Below are 20859 nucleotides of genomic sequence, written 5' to 3'. Positions count from 1 at the left end.
CTCAGCTTTTCATGAAATGGGGTACAAATAAAGAAATAAACATATCTATACACATACCTATACATACACACAGGCACACATACACTCATATATTTCCAGAAGTTACCAGCACTGAAATTCAACAGAAACCACTACAGGCACTGCCCTGTCTACAAAGGCAAGCACCACTGACATCATATCACTGTTTAATTTGTTCAGAAAATGGCATTTTATTGAAAGTGTAACTTAGATTTATGGTTACATAATTTCCACTTGCAAAAGCAGACCTTAATCAGTCACAAGAAGCTGACAGAAAAACTATTTACTGATACAAGCAGGACAGTGAGTAAATTTCCATGAGCAAATACTCATTTGGCTTCTGTTACAGGGCAGCAACAGAACATGAAGACCTTAGCACTTCTCCACTGTTCTCTAAAAGCTTTAATTCTGTGACCTTCCCACACTGAGATATTTCCCATTGGCAGGCACTCACTAGGTGCTCTCCTCCCTCAACAGCTGGGAGCTGTTTTAGAGAAATGACTCAAGATGAGTAAGTTGCCAGCACCATGTAGCCAAAAGCCAAAGCAGGAAGATGTTGCCAGGTCCCTGCTAAAAAGGCTATGTGGGTCCAGGAATTGCCACCATGAATGCTCTTTGCAGAATTTTGAGCCATATGAGCTTAGAATTGTATTATCTTCATATGGCACCAGACTGATGTATTTCAATTTCAGATATCCAGGAATAAGACACATGTTTCTCTGCTCCCAGCACACTGCCAGGGGATTCAGAAAGCAACACTTTATAGAATGGTGCTGCAGGAGATGTGGCTCCTTTGTGCTGAGCCAGCACCAAGAGTCACATTGCCACACCATGTGCCTCAGCAGCAGCACTGCCTGGGGCTGCTCTGCAGCACGGCTGCACCATCAGCCAGGTCTGACACCATGCTTGTCTCAGAGGTGTGACCTGTGGTGGACAACTCCTGCTCCAAGGGTGTATAAAAGTTATCCCTCTTAACCATCTACGCACTCCCCTATGGCAGACAAACAGAGAAAAAGCGACAGCTCACACTTGGGGTCATGTTTGAGCTACCAGTGAAGATGGGAGCTACCACAGTACAAGTTTGTGTGACCACAACAGCAGGGCCTTGCAGGGTGAAGGGAATGGCAGTGAGTGACCTCTCACTGTCCTGGGTCATACACAGTCACCAGAGGGGAAAGAAATGCTGACAGGGCCACCGATGCCTATGAGCCAGAGCCCAAACTCCTCACACATCCTTGCTCAGCAGGAGCACTCGAGAGAGCTGCCTTGTGACTTCAAATGATCACAAGATGATGCCTCCAAAGGCACTGCAGGTAGTGAGTATGTGTGAGAAATCTGGGGTGGGAGGGAATAGGAGAAAGAAAATGCAGCCAGGGAAGAAACACTGGTAAAAAGGGGGATGCTCTGCTTTATGACCACATTTCCTACAGTCATGATCGCCATGCCCATTGCTACAGGATTCAGAGAAGCATTATCACAGGGACAGGCAAAATGAATCCATATTTCAAACAAGGCAGTTCAAGCTGCACTGCAGAATGTTTCTGTTACTTGTTACCAGCTATCATTATGATTTGTTTTATGGTTTAAACAATATGAACACGATTCTTTCACTGGAACAAGTAATTGAGAGCAGCTGGAGGCTTGCTGCCCAGAAAATACTCTCTTATCACAATAATGAAGCAACTTTTTATTTAACCAAGGTCTTTTCAGCCTCAATACAGAGAGTACATGCATAAATACAACCAGTCTACAGCAGAAATTAGCATAAGCAATGCAAGATACTTCTTGGGTACTGAGTTACATTTAGCAATGAATTTATCTATGACAACTGGGAAGATTTTTGCCACGTATTGTGGGAACAGTAAATTCTGTGCTACCACTTACACAGTTCAAAAACATAGCTACAAAGGCAGCTGACTTCTGGAACCCATAAAATCCTACAGATGGCTGCTTACCTCTGCATCTACAAAATATTCTCGAAAGTTATACCAAAGGTCTCCTAATGGTCGTCTCAACAAGAGTGCCTGCACTTTTTAATTGATTTCAAAACCAAGAGTTACACTTGGCCAGCACACAGAAGAAGTGTGGCCAGGTCTTAATCTCAGTCCACACCAACTACTTTGTATTAAGAGATGTATCAGCCTGAGTAACTAAAGGATTTTTCTAAATATGAAGTTAGCACTCAGCTCCAGCAATGCACTCGGTCTGCTGTCCCTGAAAAGCCCCATTCCCCAAGAAGCACTACACACTTTCAATTTACCATAATTGCTCAAAACCCCCCTAATGTAACTTGATTTTCTTTGACTATTTAATTACTATCGACACTGCTCATTCTATTTGCATTTTGATGGGTTTTAAACCCTAGAATTACTTCTACACACACTTTCTTCAGCTGGTTACTCATATTACTGGACTTCATTCATTTTTTACCAAAAATTCTGCTTTATCATAACAGTAACAGCTTTATTGCTCAGTCACATGGAAGTGCTGTGCATAAATTGCTTCCAATATTGTCTTTAAGCTATCAGACAGAGCCAAAAGAAAGCCTGGTTTCTTCTCGAAAGACAAAGAGAGCTCTTACTTGCATCAGTCAGTGAGCTGCGCTCTCTCTGGCACATCAGCAAATGGAAAAAAGCAGAATTGATAGAAGGGCATGGAAATTCAGAAGCATCTGAATGGAGCTACCTAATGTCCACACCACTAATTAATTACATTTGCATTTGAAGGACAGGTATTTATCCTCAGGCTGGCCAGATCAAGCTCATAGTAACACCACACTCAAGTATCTACACATGTGAAAATGCTTTTTGTGTTAGGAATAACTCCAGTAGTTCTGTAGCTGACATTACTAGGACACTTGCAAGAGACAGGAGTGACAAACAGGATAATCAGCTGGTGTTGACAAACACTGTGCTGTACAGAGCTGTCATACACACCCTGCACAAGATCGGGTGTTCTGCAGGTAATACTAGAAACTGTCAGTATATTTAAAGTAAAAACCAAAGCAAGCAAAAAATTCCACCCAACCAACATACATTTTTATAACAGTATTTTTCAAGTAATTAACAATTTACCAATTCTTTTTGATAAAAAGAATACCAAATTTGCAGTTTGTGACTGCCAGTCAACACCTGCCTTGAATATAAAGGTCATTTAAAGCTGTCTTATGGCTTTACATTACTAGTAAATACATTTACTTCTACACTAGACAGATGAAAATAAGCAACAGTCTTTATTTATCCATTCCACAGAAGTGTCAATCCATGGAGAACAAAAATTCCAGACACAGCTGCTGTGACTTGCAGACCTGAACCCTCACCCAGCAGTGAGAACAGTCAGCAGCCACGAGGGACCTGCTCTGCTAATCAGGCACCTTTTTTATGTTTGGCTTCAGACTCTTCCAAAATCAGTTGTTTCCTTGCTTACTTACTGGCCCAGCTTGCAACAAGTGTTTCCATGAAATGTGAGGATAAAATCTCCTTGTAAATCTCCTTACAAAGTATTAGGCACTCTGTTTTCTGAGAGGAGGATTTTGCTGTCACCAAGTTCACTGAGTCATGGAAGACATCAAACTGCCCATCAAGCCAACCTCCTCTCATGCATTATGTCACTGGATTCCCTAAGTTGGTCAGGTTTCACTGGTATTTGCCACCTGAGGTTAAATATGAACTGCCTATGGTAAGAGCTAATTTTCAGCCAGCAGTACATTGACAACAGAGCAGCCAGTAATGTAATCTACATGGATTCCTCTTAAGATATTAATAAGCCAAGCTCCTGGACTCAAACCTTTAAGGAAGTTTTGTATTGAAAAACATGTAATTTAAAAACCAATATATTAGTTGTGGGAGAGTAGTGATGGGGAACTCCTGTCTTCAACAAACTGAACTTATAAATACTATAAATATTTTATATTTTTTTAAATTATAAAACTATTTACAGAATAAACAAAGGTTTAAAGACTTCTCATGGTGATTTAGAGAATCTGTTCATATATGGCTTATCAAGTTGATTGGTAACAAATGTTGCCATCTTTTGATGCTGGAGGCTTTGCTGCTTGTTCTTTTTGTAAAACAAAATGTTATACAATAAACCTTACTTAGACTGAGACATCCAGAGACAAAGCTTGACTAGATAAGTCTGCACCCTCTAGCTTCTTTGCAAAAAGGAAGAAATAACAGCAACTCCCCAGAAACATAAAGATCCAGGTGCTGCAGAGGGAAAAAAACAGCGGTAATAAAAGGACAGAAAGTTTTGGATAGAGGACAAGGTCAGACGACACCATTTTGTTGCATCAGGTCTCATTTAAGTACCAGATTACTTAGGAATATGAAAAAGTGACAGCACAAAGACTGTACAAGCCACTGCAAAGGGATTTTTGGATACTCCAGAACATCTAGACTAAATCTTTGATAGTAGTCCAGAGCTAACAAAGAGGCAAGCATACAAAAGAGCAGAGCCTATCATCCAAGAGTTCTCATTCAGTAACTATTGCTTCCAGCAAACAAATAAAACCAAAAAAATCCTCAGAGCTCATCTGCCTGCTGACAGTTCACCACACATTCTTGGAAAGCCTAAAGTCAAGACTCTAAGAACGTTAACTGAAATACTCTAAATCCCAATGCAATGTGTGCCAAGGGGAAAACAGTTCTGCCTACTGCTCCTCAGAGATGCATTAGGGCTCCCAGGGAAAAGCACTGGAGGTAACATAGCAGGGCTGGCATGCTGCCTAACAAGAAACAAGCTTGATGCATGCATGGCTCCTACTGAGAGAATTAACTTCTGTCATCTTCCCAGGCTGTCACCCACTGCAGCAACACAGTTGCAAGAACATCCTTGGATGCAGGTGAAGTACTCAAGTGGGGCACTCTGGTGGGAACCAATGTTTGTGATACCCAAAAAACGACTGCTGCTGATTTAACACAAAAGTCAGCGACCACAGTGAGTTGTAGGAAGTTAGATCAGGAGAGTGATTGCTTCTAAAGACCTACAACTAGGTGTGAGTTGGCCCAGATCCCTAAACCTGTTGTTTCCTGACAGGATACACAGAAACATCATTTGGGATGGGGGCAGGGTGTGCATCTGCTGGACTAAAGACTCCAGAAAAGGTGTGCAGCAAGAGGAGAGAGCACTGTCACCTGGCAGGAGACTACCACAAATCCTGAGGCATGGAAGCACAGCTCCTGAGGCCCTGCATGTGCCTAAAAGCCCTCCCAGATCATTGTTTCTGCTCACAGAAACAGATTCTCGCTTCCACTCTTAACTTGGCAATAGGGTTCTGCAAGTGTGGGAAGTAGTGAGAAATACAGGATATTTACAGCTTTGAGGTGTTAACAGAAAATAGCCACACAAAAGAGAAAACATAACTGAATCTAGTACTCAATGGTCTTTAAGCTTTCCATTATCTAAATTTATGATTTGTCTAAATTATTATTACATAAATTCGAGCCCACTCTCTACACCAATTGCTGCTTTAGCTTTATCTCAGCAGGTATCTACCATGGAACACAGCCATAGTATCTCTGTAGACAATTACAAAGCCAAACTTTTAAAAAATACAATTATTTAAACCCCCTAACATGAAACTTAAGGAGCAGCAGATTAAATAGATAAAAATATACACACAAAACATCCCCACAAAAATCCTATGTGTACCTTGCATTCTTTTTCAGATACTGTAAAGAAATCCACTTGAGTGTTAGTCACATAGGATTTTTCAAAACAGAACAGAAACCAAACTGATCCAAGAGCTCTGCTCCAAGTTTTGGGCTCCTTTGCAATGTTCAGGGTAAATCTGCAGGTCACAAACCAACAGATGTGAAATCCTTCGATCAATCACACAGCAGTATGTGGAAATACACTTCCTCTCTCTCTTTTTTAAAATCCAAACTTGACAAAGATAAAAGCAATGGCTATTCGTCATGAAGAATGATACAGTAACAGGTTCTCTGCATTCACACCCATGACAAGGCAATAGATGAGGCTCTTGGCATAAGTTTTAAGTCCCCCACACACAACTGCAAACCAGCTTATACAATAACTATGTGTTTAAGTCTCCTCAAACAAATTATGTCTGTTTCTTTCAAGGTTATTTAAATTTAATCTAAACTTTGTTTCATTCTCTCTGCACTGGCAGCTTGCCTAATTCTAGATGAATTTCTTCAAGTTCTAATTTTTTTTTTGTCACAAAAAGGTTTAAAAAAAAAGAAAAAAAAAAACCAAACCCAAACAGTTACCTCTGTGTTTAGCACTTCACAAGAGATGCATAAAAATTCCCCACACTGGAGACAAACACACATCGAGATGCACAAATGAAATACCACAAACAAAGGAATGCTGCTTTGAAATCCTTTCTCTGTAGATCATTTGATTGAAATGGTTCCATGCTTCACATTTAAGACAATGCTGCACCACGTACAGCACCAGAGAGACTGCAGCAGAAACTGCAAAGGCAAAGCATGCTGCTCTTGTGATCCACTTGTCTTTGACAATCTCACAAGACAATTTTAAGAGTCAGAAGAAAAGATGAAAAAGGAATGGATCAGCCATTTGGTCTTTTGAGAAAAAAGGAAAAGCAGAGGCTTGAAATGCTGCAAAGGGGAACTTGACTTCTAGCACAGATAAGGGAAGACGGTCAAAGGCGAGGTATTCCACTGAAGATTGTGGGGGGGAAGGAAAGCAGAAGAGTGGGAAAAATCTGGCTTGTTTATTTCTTGATGCAGGAGAGGAGTTAAGCACATCTCACAGAAAGCAGTTTAGTGACAGCAGAAGGAGGTAATATCAGGCTAAAAGAACAGATGAATTTGTTGCAATCTCATTATCTCTTTTATAACTGAATCACACCTTGGTGGAGATTCAGCTTACACAAAAAAAAAGTGGTCTGTGCTTACTTTCCAAATGTTTCTGTTACATTTTATACATTCTGAGGAGAAAAAAATGGATACTCATCCTGTTACAGGAACATTATGCACCAGCTGGAAGAAGTTAATGACTGAGATCAAAACTCCATAAAAAAACTGGTTCAGGAACCTACAGTTTGTAACACTTGTAAGAAAAGTACATGTTAAACCATAAACTCTTACAGTTGTAGGAAACTGTTTAACAAAGTGATGCACTGAATGGGTGAAAAATGAACGGCATGAGCTCTCAGCACTTACAGGCACAATTTTAGGCAGACAATTAGAATCTATCTTACTTTCATTTTCCATCACAGTCTCAAGATCTAAGAGTAAAAGCAGGTCCAGTGCCATCCATTTCAACCATCACAGGTATATGAGAACTCAGCTCTGAAACCCATCTTTAAACCCTGCAAATTCTTTGGTTATGAAAACCATATTACATTAACTCATAAAAATATGAGTCAGTAGAGAACAAAGTTTTAATTATTGAAATTTCAACAGACAGAAGAACTTGAAGTTCACCGTATGTAGAGGGTAAATGACCTCAAAGTAATGTCTACTGAAAATATATGCTTGAAATTCTGGTCCTTTTATCCATAGCATCTTGTAGGAAAACAGAGACTCATAAGTGATGAAGGAACATAAAACTCCTGGTTAAAAATGAAAGTGACATTTAGATCACCGTTCTAACTCTACAGGGATACAGAAATCTCCTACTGCTGTTACCAGAGGAAAAAACTGCGAGAAGTTATTTTCCATAATATTAAATACTCATGCTATCCAAGCCCTTTCAAAGCGAGAAGAAAAGCTTTACAGTCCACATCTAGAAGGCAATCAGGAAGCACTGCAGCAAAGAGGTGATCATGGCTACAAGAAAGTAAAACCACAGGAAGAGCTCCTGCTTTAGCTCAGACACTTACTCAGCTCCTTGCTTTCCCTAAGCCCCTTCTCTGCCCTACTCCAAAACCATCCTGCCCATGGACCAGTTTCAGACAAGTGCTGAGGCTCAGGGTAGTCTCACACAAAGTACGTGCCACCAAGTTTCATCAAAGCTGATGCACAGCAGAAGAGACAAGCCCCAGTTCCCTGTTAGCAGAGAGCTGTTCTGAGCTCAGCTGCTCATTTTCTGCCTAGGCCCCTGAGCAAGCTAGGCAACACCAAACTGGTCACTGCACCACACTTCTTTTTGACCAAATAGTAATTAGGGATCAAGGAAAGATGCCAACTGCTGCAGAGCTGTCAGGAATGGTTAAGCAGATGCAGGGGCTGGGGTGGGCACTGCAGTCAGAAGGCTGGGAGGGAAAAGAGGGATGGAGTCCTTCTGATGACAGAAGAAAGAGCAGACACAAGATAACTCCTCAAGAAAACAGGCTGTTGCACTTGGAACAATTTTTTCATTAGAGGACTGCCAAGAGAGCAGATTGCATTTTAATATAAAAGGCACATGTCCACCTGTCCCTATAAACTAGCATAACCAATACACCATAGAAGATAATTCTCCTCAGCTGAGCACTTAGTTTTCCAATAATCTGTATCCACTCTGACCACCTCAACAGCAGATTGCATTTTAATATAAAAGGCACATGTCCACCTGTCCCTATAAACTAGTATAACCAACACAGTGCAAGGCACCATAGAAGATAATATTTTGCCTCAGCTGAGCACTTGGTTTTCCAATAATCTGTATCCAGTTTGACCACCTCAATAGGAATGCTAATTATTTATAATAACAGAAAAGGTTCTTATTTAAAATGATAATATGCATGCTTATGTTAAGAGATTACAACAAAATTCAATGCATGCAGAGTGGTTCAATTTCTGCATTTTTAAATTCACGAGAGGCAGGAAAACACAGTTAACTACTAATGATCTAACCTGTTTAATTTGCCTTCCTTTTCTTGACAGGTAACCCTCTTTTCCTATGGGAATGCCTTTTACATGTTTAACATGCAAATGTTGTTGCACCTCAGTGCTGATACTTCAGCTTTTTCTGTAGTTTGAAATCAGAACTGCTGTTGGTATCACATTGCCATTGCTTGAGAGATATTGCATTAGCATTTTCAGTAGAGATTTCTTTTGGAGGAGGCAGATGGAATTACCTTCTCTCTGTTTATGCAACAGACTCTTCAGATGGGGAGCGTTACAAGGGATCACCCTGTGCTCCTCATAAGGGCCGTGCTTTGGAGAACTCAGAGCCAGCTCCCCACTGACAAGAGACATTGCAGTCTCCTGGAACAGCAAGTAGAATTTGTACTACTAACACGAAGTTATGCATTCTAAATTACAAACTGCTTTGTTTGCCAGGATTTTAGACACCCCAGACATTACACTGTATCAAAAAAAGCAATCCTGCTGCAACTACATGCTATGAAAAGAATACACAACTAGTTTCTCCCATAGCTTTCAAAATCAGAGTTTTCCATACTTTGCAGACCCTGAGGCATGAAAACATTCATTCATTCACAAGCCTACTAAATACGTAAAAAAGTCACTATCCTGACAACTCCTGGCTCAGGAGAAGAGTCAGGACTGTGATTTTCAAAAAACACAGTCTTCAGTATAAAAGTAAAAAGCTAACCTGATCAGGATTTTTAGTTCTTTTGTTCTTTTTAATAACACCAGTCACTACACTTTAGTTAGGAACTGCAGACAACTGAAAGTTAACTAACTCCTCTTTTTCTCATTGCAAGACTGCACTACCAAAGTCTGCAAGTGTTTTAGCAAAAGGGCTGCCTGTAAGAAATGAGCTGACTTCACCCACCAACTACATGTGGCAAAACAGTGTCTTGTGACCACCCTCAAACCAGTCTGCACTACAGCCCACCACCTACAAAAATGTTTTCGGTAGATAAGAAGATCCAAGCCAGCCATAAATGAAAGCAAACCACGAGAGAAGTGCTTCACTCTTCCCGAGCATCTGAGGGATGTGGTAAGCAAACACAATCAGTCCAATTCAGCAGCAGCATAATATAGCCATTGTTTACAAAAGCAATGTTAAAAGCAAAACATGTTTTGATAACACGAAGAAACATGAAACGGTTTCAAACTAACAAAAAAGCTATTTTACAACATTCTTTATGTATTGGTAGGTGTGTTTTCTTGCAAGAGATCTGGGCAAGTTATGTGTGAAAAGAAGAAATAATCTAGTAAGAAAGTGTTCAGTCAGATTTTTCTACTTCAAAACACTTTAAAAAGCCCTTTGAGACCTGCCTTGAGTCTTCTGTAGTTCCTTCAGTTATACATATTCACCGAATTTTTACACTATGCTGACATTCCCTCAACTTACACACATTTGGCTGTTTTCACCTTTCCAATTAGCTTAATAGCTAATTTACTTGATGGATCACAACTACACAGCAATAGTGGTCCAAACAAGCCAGCGTTCAACATCCTCAGAGAGACAGAACGATCCTGGCAGTTCCCATGGGAGGAAAACAATAGACAAGCTCATGAGGCTCCTTTCATCTTACCCACACCAGTCCTCCTCGGTGTTCACAGCCAGTGTGTAAGTAATATAATTTAGGGTTACAGAAGAGGCATAATCCAGTAAATACACACTAGGAGTGAATTATAGAGAAGCCTGAGTCCATCAGACACACAAAGACATTGAGCAATATGTGAGCACCCCATCAGAGGAGGGTAGGGCAAGCAGCACGGAGAAGTAAAACTGAAAGGAAAAGGGTGAGGTGACGAAGAAGTAGCCACAATTTCACCATCTTCTCCTTTATGATACTACACTAAGCCTGGCTTCCCACTCGATCTGCTAACTGAATATATGTTCAACCTTTAATAAATGACCAAGGACTACAAGGAAAAAAAAAAAAAGGGCAAACCAGAAAGAAGTAATAATTGGGGAAATACAGGCTTTCCCTCTTCCTGTTTCCTTGTTAGCATCACATCTGAACAGTTATTGATTGTTTTAAGAATAAACTTTGAAAAAACACTTTTGTCTGTGGGGTTTCAATTTCTCTTTTACCCAGTATTTACTCGAAATTTTCTATTGTGTCTCCTCATTTCTAAAGCTTCCATTCCTTTGTCTTTACTAGGCACAGATCAGCCTCTCACCAAAGCCAAAGACCTGCTTCTGCACCCGTCCCATGTGAACACTGGCAAAGGCCAGCATTGCCTCATTCATCAGCTGTGTGCTGGAGGCACATCCTTGCTCTTCCTCGTAGTACACAGTGCTGTCCTTCCCAAAACAAACAGAACATGGGGAGCACCAGCAGGAAGAAAACCTACCTGCCAAGACAAACAGAAAATCCTGTATTTTGCTCTAAATCCTCTCAATCCTGGTTTGAACTCAACCGCAGAGTAAAAACATGCAAAGGAAAAAACCCACAATGCCAAAAAGACCCAAACACAAAATCCCTTTCCTCTCCCTTGGTGAGATGACTTTTTGTTGAGAGTGTAAACAAAATTCAACAGATTAAAAATAAAGAACAAAAACCAAAATGCTCCAAACTCACAACAGAAAAAAACTCACAAGACAAATAAAATCCTTGGTCACTGAGCATGATTTAGACAAGTAACAACTGAAAAATTCAGTGGCAGCAACAGAAGTCAATAAATATTTTGCTTACTAAATGCTGCTTTTTCCTAAAAGCCTGTATGCACAGACATTAACAGAGCTGATTTGTTAGCAAAAAGTGCTGGTCTTCTAGAAACCAGACTTAGAGACGCAGAAGCTCTTGCATCAACAGGAGCCAATCTTCCCAATAATTTTCACACAAACGAAACCTTAATGAACTCAGAAAAGCTCTTTTCAGCTTCTCTGTGTTCACGATAGACAAATCATTCACCAGCACCTAGTCCTGACCCACTCTGCGATCAATACACAAAGCTGGGACTCGGAGCTTGAGGCTCTGTTCCCAGTTCAAGCAGAGACCACCTGTCCGACCCTAGGCAAGCCTCTTAATCCCGGAGTTTTTGTTCTTTGTTTAAAAATAGCCCTAATCTGCCTTTTGTCATACTAATTAGACTGTAGTAGGTACAGAAAACTTGTAAAATGTGAGTCTATAACCTCACACAGCCCCTTTCAGGACTACTGTTACAGCTACCCATGCCCCAGACCTCCAGTAGACTGACTCAAATTTGTTTTCAAATGTTTACAGTTTTAAGCATGATTTCTCAGAAAACCTATTTATTCACATAGGCAACTAAACAACAGTAATTTGGCAAGTTTGGATACACTGACATATTTGCAACTATCTCATGTCAACATTTCACGAAGTACCTCAACAAGCATTATTTTACAGCTATGTCTCTACTATAAGTTCAAATAACATTTGTGGCAGTGATTCATGCTCCAGTCTAGATCTCCAAATACAGAAGGCTGTGAAATAACATCAGCATACAGAAAAGTTACCCAAAATACTAAGTCATTGCAGAAAAAACTGATTATTGCTAATGGAAGGCTGTCTATACCAGTTTATCCAGATATAAAGTACAGGCAAACATTTTTTTTCTAGCTAGGGACATCAAAGCATGTAGTTTACACAAATAAGAAGCAGTACCAGGACCTACAGATACTAGACAAACCTATATGTAGCTTAAAATAGTTCTTAGTACTTTCGAGGTTCTTCCTCATTTCAGCTTCCTTAAACACGCCAAATGCTCAATAACCCGTTCCTTAGTTTCCTATGCTGCTTCCAAGTTTCAGCAATTCTGCTGAATACTGCCCATCACAGTTCCCCCCCATTTACCCTGCCCAGAGAGAGCCAACATCCACCCGAACGGAACTTTCCTCCTGAAGACAGTAAAGGGTAAATATCGCCCCGACCGACATCGGCTGCAAGTCAGATTTATATAAAGACGAGCCCTCGTCCAGCAAGCCTGGATACGGCCTGACAAAGCCCCGTAAGACCTAAATCCTTTCCCGCTTAAGTTGGATGTTTCCAGCCCCATAATGCTTCGACAGCACCGGGCTTCTGAATGAAAAGGAGGGAGGGGAACCCCCCGTACACCCTTAAGGAGTTATTTGATACATCAGATGGATGAACAACAGTAAAATAGACGGGAAGCTCCTCACGAGGAGACACGAGGGGCTGAGCTCTCGAGAAGTCCCCGTCCCCAGACGAAGCACCCCGGGCCTCCTCCTCTCCCCTGAATCTCCACGGGCGGCCCCGGGCCGGGACCCCGCCACCGTGAGGAGGCACCTGAGGGCGGGCGGACAACAGGTAAACCCGGCCGGGGGGAGCGCCTGAGGCAGGGTCTCCTTCCGCCTGAGCCTGAGGCGGGCGCAGGGAGAAGCGAGCGCGCCGGGGCGCGGGGGAGGAGGCGGCCGGCACAGGGTCCTGCCCGCCCGGCGCCCGCGACCCTCCCGCTCCACTCACACACACACAGCTCCACCACGTAGGCGTAGTAGGACCAGGCCACGACCAGGGCGATGAAGGCCACGGGCACCCAGGCCAGCACCTTCTGGCAGCACTTGAGGACGTGGGACGGCGCCATCTTCCCTGCCGGGCACGGCGGCAGCGCCGGCGCTGCGACGGGCGGGCGGGCGGCGGCTGCAGCTCCGGCCGCCGCTGCGGAGCCGGGCCCGGGCGGGCCTGGGCGGGCCGCAGTGGGCGGGAGCGGGGCGGCCCCAGCGCCGCCACCGCCCCCTTCTCGGGGGCCGGAACGCCTCCCTGGATCACGGAATGGTAAGGGGTGGAAGGGACCTCTGGAGATCATCCGGTCCAACCCCTCTTGCCAAAGCACGGTCACCTTAGCGCAGGTGACACAGAAACGCGTCCAGGTGGGTTTGGAATCTCTCCAGAGAGGAAGACTCAATTACCTGCCAGGGCAGCCTGTTCCTGTGCTCTGCTCATCCCGCAAAGGAAGTTCTTCCTCATGTTGAGGTTCTTCTCGTGTTTTAGTTTATGGCTGTTGCTCCTCGTCCTGTCACTGGGCACTACTGAAAAGAGCCTGGCACCATCCCCTTGGCACCTGCCTTGGAGATATTTACATGCATTGATGAGATTTCCACTTAGTCTTCTCCTCTCTAGACTAAACAGGCCCAGCTCCTGGAGTCTCTCCTCATAAGAGAGACGCTCCAGTTCCTTAATTATCCTTGTGGTCCTCCACTGGACCCTCACCAGTAGCAAACTTGGTTTTGTTGTACTGAGGAGCCCAGAACGGGACACAGCACTCCAGCTGTGGCCTCAGTGGGGCTGAGTCTTGGGGGAGGATCCCGTCCTTCGACCTGCTGGCCACATTCCTCCCGATGCATCCTTCCCCATTGCCGTAAAACCTGGCCTTAAACCTCCAGGTTCTGCTCCTTCCCGGTCCTGGCCGGACGGGTCGGTGTCGGGCAGCAGGGCGCCGGGACAGCTCCGGGCGCTGCCGGGCTGCTGCCTGCCCCGCTCGCCGAGCACTGGCACCGCTCAAGCAGCCTGTCGGTGCTTGAGCAAAGGGAGCTCACAAATGGCTTACTGCTCTTTGTTTCATCGGCTTTTCCCGAGCGGCGGCGAGCGCCTGACAGCTGCGGCCGCACCGCGGCCTCGGGCCGGCGCTGCCTTGCGGGGCTCAGCCTCCGGAGCGCCTGGAATCTTTAGCCTTGCTCTGGCATTGCTGTGGGTGGGATGCCGGGGTCGGAATGGCCCGCGCCATGGCAAAATTCCCCATCTCCTGCCGAGCCAGAGGCTGCTCGTCCCAGGAGCGCATCCCGGGCCCCGGGCGGCTCCCGCGGCGCTCCGGCGCCACCTGGCGGCGGCGGGAGGGGCCTCCCGAGCCAGGGGAAACGGAACAGGCAGCGGCCATAGGGAACAGACAGCGGCCATAGGGAACAGACAGCATCCATAGGGTACAGACAGCATCCCATCCATAGGGAACCGAGCCAGGGGAAACGGAACAGGCAGCGGCCATAGGGAACAGACAGCGGCCATAGGGAACAGACAGCATCCATAGGGCACAGACAGCATCTCATCAATGGGGAACAGACAGCATCCATAGGGAACAGATAGCATCCATGATGCTGAGGTGAGGGGTGAGGCTGGAACCACTCAGAAGAATGTCCTGAAAGAAGGCTGGACAAAACAGGACTGGGGTCCTGGTGCCACACAGTCCTTGTGAGCCCCTGGAGCTGGTGTGGTGGGCAGCAGCGGTGAGATTGCCTTGGCAGGACAGGGACAGCTGCTATGGCCTTGCCTGTTCACAGAATCACAGAATCATCGAGGCTGGAAGAGACCTTCAACATAACAACTGTCAACCCAGCACCATCATATAATCACCCCTAAACTATATCCCCAAGTGACATATCCAGACTCTCCTTGAACATTTCCAGAGGTAGTGACCCCATCACATCCCTGGGCAACTTATCCCAATGCCTGTCCACACTTTGAGTGAAAAAAAATGTGTTCTAATATCTAACCTAAACCTTCCCTGCTGCAATAGGCTGGAAGAGATCTTCAACATAACAACTGTCAACCCAGCACCATCATAATCACATCTAAACTATATCCCCAAGTGCCACATCCAGACTCTCCTTGAACACTTCCAGAGACAGTGACCACACCACATCCCTGGGCAACTTATTCCAATGCCTGTCCACTCTTTGAGTGAAAAAACATTTGTTCTAATATCTAATCTAAACCTTCCCTGCTGCAATTAAGGCCATTTCCTCTCAACCTCACCTGCGGGTGAGATAACAAATACTAAGGAGAGTGATCAGGAATTCAGAAGCCTGTGAGCCTTTTACAGCCCCATTCCTGGAAGAGTTCGAGGACAGACTGGATGTGGCCACAAGCAACCACAGGGTGAGATAACAAATACTAAGGAGAGTGATCAGGAATTCAGAAGCCTGTGAGCTTTTTACAGCCCCATTCCTGGAAGAGTTCAAGGACAGACTGGATGTGGCCACAAGCAACCACAATCTAGTGGAAGGTGTCCCTGCCCACGGCAGAGGGGTTGAAACAAAATTATATTTAAGGTCCCTTCCAACCCAAACCACCCTGTGACCCTCTGAACAGCTAGCAGTGAGGGGACACCCTGACCAAATGCCCAAGACACAGCCTCTGTATTTGTGGGAATGTCTGTGTGTGTGTGTGGTGAAGGTGGCAATGCTGGGTTAGCAATTTGATTTCATATTTAAGGTCCCTTCCAACCCAAACCACCCTGTGACCCTCTGAACAGCTAGCAGTGAGGGGACACCCTGACCAAATGCCCAAGACACAGCCTCTGTATTTGTGGGAATGTGTGTATGTCCGTCTGGGTATCAGAGCAGAGGAATGAAGCAGTGACCTGTGGCCCTGAGTACAGAGCAGGAATGTGTGCCCAGGGATCAGGGAAAGATGATCACTGTGGGATCTGAACTCTGGGTATGGACATGCTTGTGCATGCTGGGAGTATGATCAGGATGGTAGGGAAAGGGATTGCAAGACTATGCAGTAATGCAAGGGCTGCAAAAGAAAGGGACTGCACAAGAGGGAGAGAGCTGGTGTAAGGATTTGGCGTGGCCCATTCCTAACAGAGAGCTGTATGGCAAGGGAGGAGTGACTGGTTACATGGACAGCATCTTGGTTATGGCATCTAGTCACTCTGACAAGAAGTACTGACAAGGATGGAACAGTTTGGATTTAAGGTGAAGTGGGACAGTCTTGGTCAGATGTGCTGGTTAGCACATCAGCGATACAGCTATAGTATTCCAGTTCTTCTAACCTTTGTTATTTGTGGCACTTGGGGACATGCTTGAGTGGTGAAGATGGCAGTGCTGGGTTAGCAATTTGATTTTATGAACTTAGAGGTCTTTTCCAACCCTAATGATTCCATTATTCTCTTTCTTAAGGGTGTCAAAACATGCCACAACTGCTGGCATGTGCTTTACCTCAAGATCTCACAGGACTGTTAACACTTGGCCTCAAGACAATGGGAAAGGATTTAAATTCTTGGTGTCAAAATAGTATTTGTTAATAATGCTTTTAGAAGTACCTGAGTTTGATACTTCTATGTGCTTTTAGTAATTTAATTGCTGTGTTAATTTCTTAGTAGTGTATTCAGTGAAGAGACATTGTACTTCCAAGCCTTCAGGAATCTAAGGAGAAGGGACCTAGACCTGGGAAGCAAAGTTACAAACAACTTCTACCAAGCATGTCCTGCATGTTACTGTGGCTGTAACTGTCCCCTAGCTGTTACTGTGCACTGACCATCCTCTTGGCTGTGCTTCTACCAACTTTTCTGACAAAATCCCATTCACAATAAGCACAATTCCTAACATGAAGACTAAGGAGCACAGCCATGAATAAAAAGGATCAGCCAGCAAACAGTTCACTATGCTAGGGAAGATGTGAGGGGATCCAACATGATCCTCCCTATTCCAGTCCTCCCTGCTGATGCTGACTGCAGTTTCACCCACAGAGGTATCAGTGGAGCCATGTGTGTGTTGACATTCCCCGCTTTTAGCGGGTCCATGCTGAGTTGCAGGAACAGGCACCACGTGTGATTTGGATGGAGTCTGACGCTGGCAAAGCTGGAAGCTGTGACATGGCTGGTATTTCAGTTCTGGCTCAGACGGATGCCTTGGGCAGGATGGAAGGCCAGTGGCTGCAGCATAAACCTTGGACAGAACAAACTAAATCAGCTACAATCTAGTAAGATTTCCATAATGACAGGAACTGAAGTGAGACTGAATTAAACAAGGACAATATGAAGGTTGAGAGGTGGCAGAGAGGGATTATTTATCCCCAGACAGTGCCCCCCACTGAGGAATTCTGCTGCACAAGGAGCCCCTTATCACAGCTGGCAGGAACTATCATCTTCCACTCCTGAAAGCCACCTGGGATGTCTCTTCAAGGACCTCTCCAGAAGAAATCACCTCCTTGAACAGAAGTCAGGCAGGATGGAAGGAGGATCTGTTAGGAATCACTGAGCACCTGTTTGGCTTCAAATGACTGCAGTGCAGCTTGTGCAAACTTTGCTGCCTCATTTGTGGAGAGGGACAAGAAATGTCACTTGGAGCAGGCTCTGGGAAGCTGAAGAGCAACTCAGAATGCCATGTTGTGGGAATACCTGCTCACCACACTCTCACTGGATCCTATGACTGTCAAATATTGAAAAACAAAAGGCATCTCCTGTCCATTTTCCACACACACCTCCACTTCTGGCTGCCCGCCTGCTCTAGTCACATCAAAACATGTGTAAGAGAAGTTAAGCATTTCCCTTCACAGCCTCAGCACCAGTTAGGTTCTGTTGCAGTCTTCCAGATGTTTGTAGGTCCCAGAGCAAGACACCACAAACACTCCTGTTACTCAGCTTTTCTCTCTTTACTATTTAGAGGGTATAATCTACAACAATTTAATCTCCATTTTGCTTCTGTATTTTTCCCTCAAAGTAGCTCATTTTAAACTCCAGGAGCATGTAATCCCAAGGCAGATGCAACCAAACCTCTCAGATGAAGACTGATGCAAAATCGTAATTTGTCTCTTTTTTCCTTGTAATATGAGACAAATCAAATATTTGGAGGCTTTGAATTTCTGATGTAGACATAAAACCAACAGAGATTATGTAAAGTGTTTGCTCTTCACATTCCAGTACAGATCATGTAATCTTGTATACACCAACTGTTAGTGATTACTAGCCCTTTTTTGCATTGGATCAAATTTATAAATTGTGAGGATGCATTTTTGGTCAAACAGCATGTAAAAATGCTGTTAATTAACAGCATTTTAAATTAATTAATTAATTAATCAGTTAATTAGTTAATTTCAGGCATATTGATTCAGTTCTTGCTTACCTAGCATCTTTTTCTTCAATGATATTCATGTTTGCTAAATTTTTAATTTATTCTAATAGCTCTTCTGTTTCTTCTTTTGACATTAGGACTTATCATTTAATTAGTCTCCTTTTCTAAAGAATTGTATTTTGGTATCCTTTCTTTTCAATAGTGAATGTAATGTTCTCCCCTGTGACTCACCTGCCATTGCTCTAGGAATTACCTTCTGTGCATTATTTAAGTGATGTACACCATGTTTTCAGTAATGGTTGCTCATTCCAGTAGTATCAGTTTCAAAGTAGATTAAAACTCAGTAAGAGGCCACATAATTTAAAACAAAAAAATCTGTATCCTGAAAACAGAAGAAAATTTTAAAACACCGTATTGGAAAGTCTTAAATTAAAACAATTGGTTTTCTTTGGGGTGATTTAGAGCTACCAGTTGCTCCATGGGCTGCCATTAAAGCTGACAAATTTCCCCTAGAGCAGTGGACCTGAGGCACAGTGTTGTGACAGAATGCCTCTGTAGAACATCCCTTCTCCAGGAGAGTGCTTGTGGAATTCACAAAGTACAGGCTTAGTCCAGCGAGGCTCATCTTCTTTGTTCCCCTTGCAGTCCATGGAGAAAGGTCAGGCCCTCCAAGGCTCTTTCAGAGCAGTGAGCTTGCATCTGAAATCCCATGAGAAAAACTCCCACACATTCCTCTGAATTACCTATGGAATATTCCTCCTTCCAGCTTTTCAAACCTGTGTGTCTGAAATTTGACTGACACAATCCCAGTCATAAACAGTGTTCTGCAAAGTGTTGTGTCCATTCTCCCATAGCGTGATGCCATCTCATGTTACTTCCATCACTTGGTCAGCCTGGAAAGGCAGGCCAGCCTTCTGCCAGAGGCAGAAAAGAATCACAGAATCATTTAAAAAAGACTTCCAAGATCACCAAGTCCAGCCATTAACCCAGCACTGCCATGTCTACCACCACTAAACCATGTCCCCAAGTGCCACATCTACACATTTTTTCAATTCCTCCAGGAATGGTGACACAACTGCCTCCCTGGGCAGCCTATTCCAGTGCTTGACAACCCTTTATCTGCAGTATTTTTCCCCAGCATCCAACCTAAACTCACAATGGGCACACAGGAGAGGAGAAACAAGGCCTTTGACTCCTCAGGGCACGCGGTGCTGTGGCTAAGCCCATGCAGGTGAGCAGGGCTGAGCAGGCTCCCTGCCATGCTGGTGTGCAGGAGCAGCAGCCCAGGACAGCAAGCAGAGCTCTGTACCAGGGCACTCCAGTTAATGAACTGGAAACATTATTAACGAAGCCAACATCAGCCTAATGGGAAATCTGTCTCCACATATGTTGTACGATTTAAAAAAAAAACCTGAATCAACTAGGAATTGTTTAATAAACAAAGCCAACGGGAAACATTCAAATAAATGAGTGAAGAGACATGAATTTGTTTGCTGATTAATTTTGTGCATGCTCAACTCTCTCAGGTTTTCTGTTCTGCAAAGGGCTTTTGGCTTCTCGTTGGATGACATCTCCAGCTTCTGTAGGAGAAGCTTCTGTGGCCAGATGGGCACTAGAAGAGTGTGTCTACATCTGCCATGCTCATCTTCATGCTTCCCTTGTGACCAACTGCATTACAGGAGCTGTTTGTTGGGGCAACTTGGATCTCACTAGTAACAACCACAATATCATTTGGGCACATATTTTCTGTTTAGAATGACTGAAGGCTTTTTTTTTTTTTTTTTGCATTGGAGTAGTTTCCTGAACCAGCTGTGACTGTTCTACAGGAAAAATTAAAACTGAAGGTATGCGGCATGCTTGCCATGTTCTTCTGTGAGAACTCCAGCATGAGAAAAAAACTATTTTTAAATTTTGGTACACACTTATCGATCCATTTCTACGTTTTAGTCCAAGTATGGTCAATATACCTGAATTTTATACTTCTTCTAAGCAACAGGGTTGTTCCCATTCTTGCCCTTTATTGGGCAGTGATCCTTTCTATGTTATATGCACTGAACATGTACTCCTCACTGTTGCCTATTTTGTTAAAAGCTGCCAGCTTGGTTTGAATCCAGAGGGACTTTAGCTTTTAGAAAGAGGCTTGTACAAACTGAGACACCAGAATTAATTTCTATAAACAATCAATGAGTTTCTATTACTTCTAGTATATCACACTACATTTTTGCCTTTGCTTCCTTCAGAAATGAAGCATAAATGGTTCTTAGACATTATCTTAAAGTAAACAAACAA

The 20859-nt window shown here is 43.8% G+C and overlaps 1 protein-coding gene across 5 annotated transcripts in view; it reads right to left on the bottom strand.

The window, feature by feature from the left end:
- The window catches only part of ZDHHC20 (zinc finger DHHC-type palmitoyltransferase 20), a 45447-nt gene extending 31998 nt beyond the window's left edge, over nt 1-13449 (bottom strand). For 4 of the 5 annotated variants that reach the window (XM_039718337.1, XM_039718338.1, XM_039718339.1 and 1 more), the window contains exon 1: nt 13247-13449. In XM_039718337.1, the coding sequence (XP_039574271.1) occupies nt 13247-13364 (118 nt within the window). In that variant the 5' untranslated portion in view covers nt 13365-13449. The remainder of the gene's footprint in view (nt 1-13246) is intronic. The other variant, XM_039718341.1, reaches the window with a different exon arrangement.
- Nucleotides 13450-20859: the final 7410 nt, after the last annotated feature.

The sequence above is a fragment of the Passer montanus genome, unplaced genomic scaffold, assembly GCF_014805655.1.
Source record: "Passer montanus isolate IOZ18808 unplaced genomic scaffold, ASM1480565v1 scaffold4, whole genome shotgun sequence".
Taxonomy (NCBI): Eukaryota; Metazoa; Chordata; class Aves; order Passeriformes; family Passeridae; genus Passer; species Passer montanus.
This window is presented reverse-complemented; position numbering and strand designations above follow the sequence as displayed.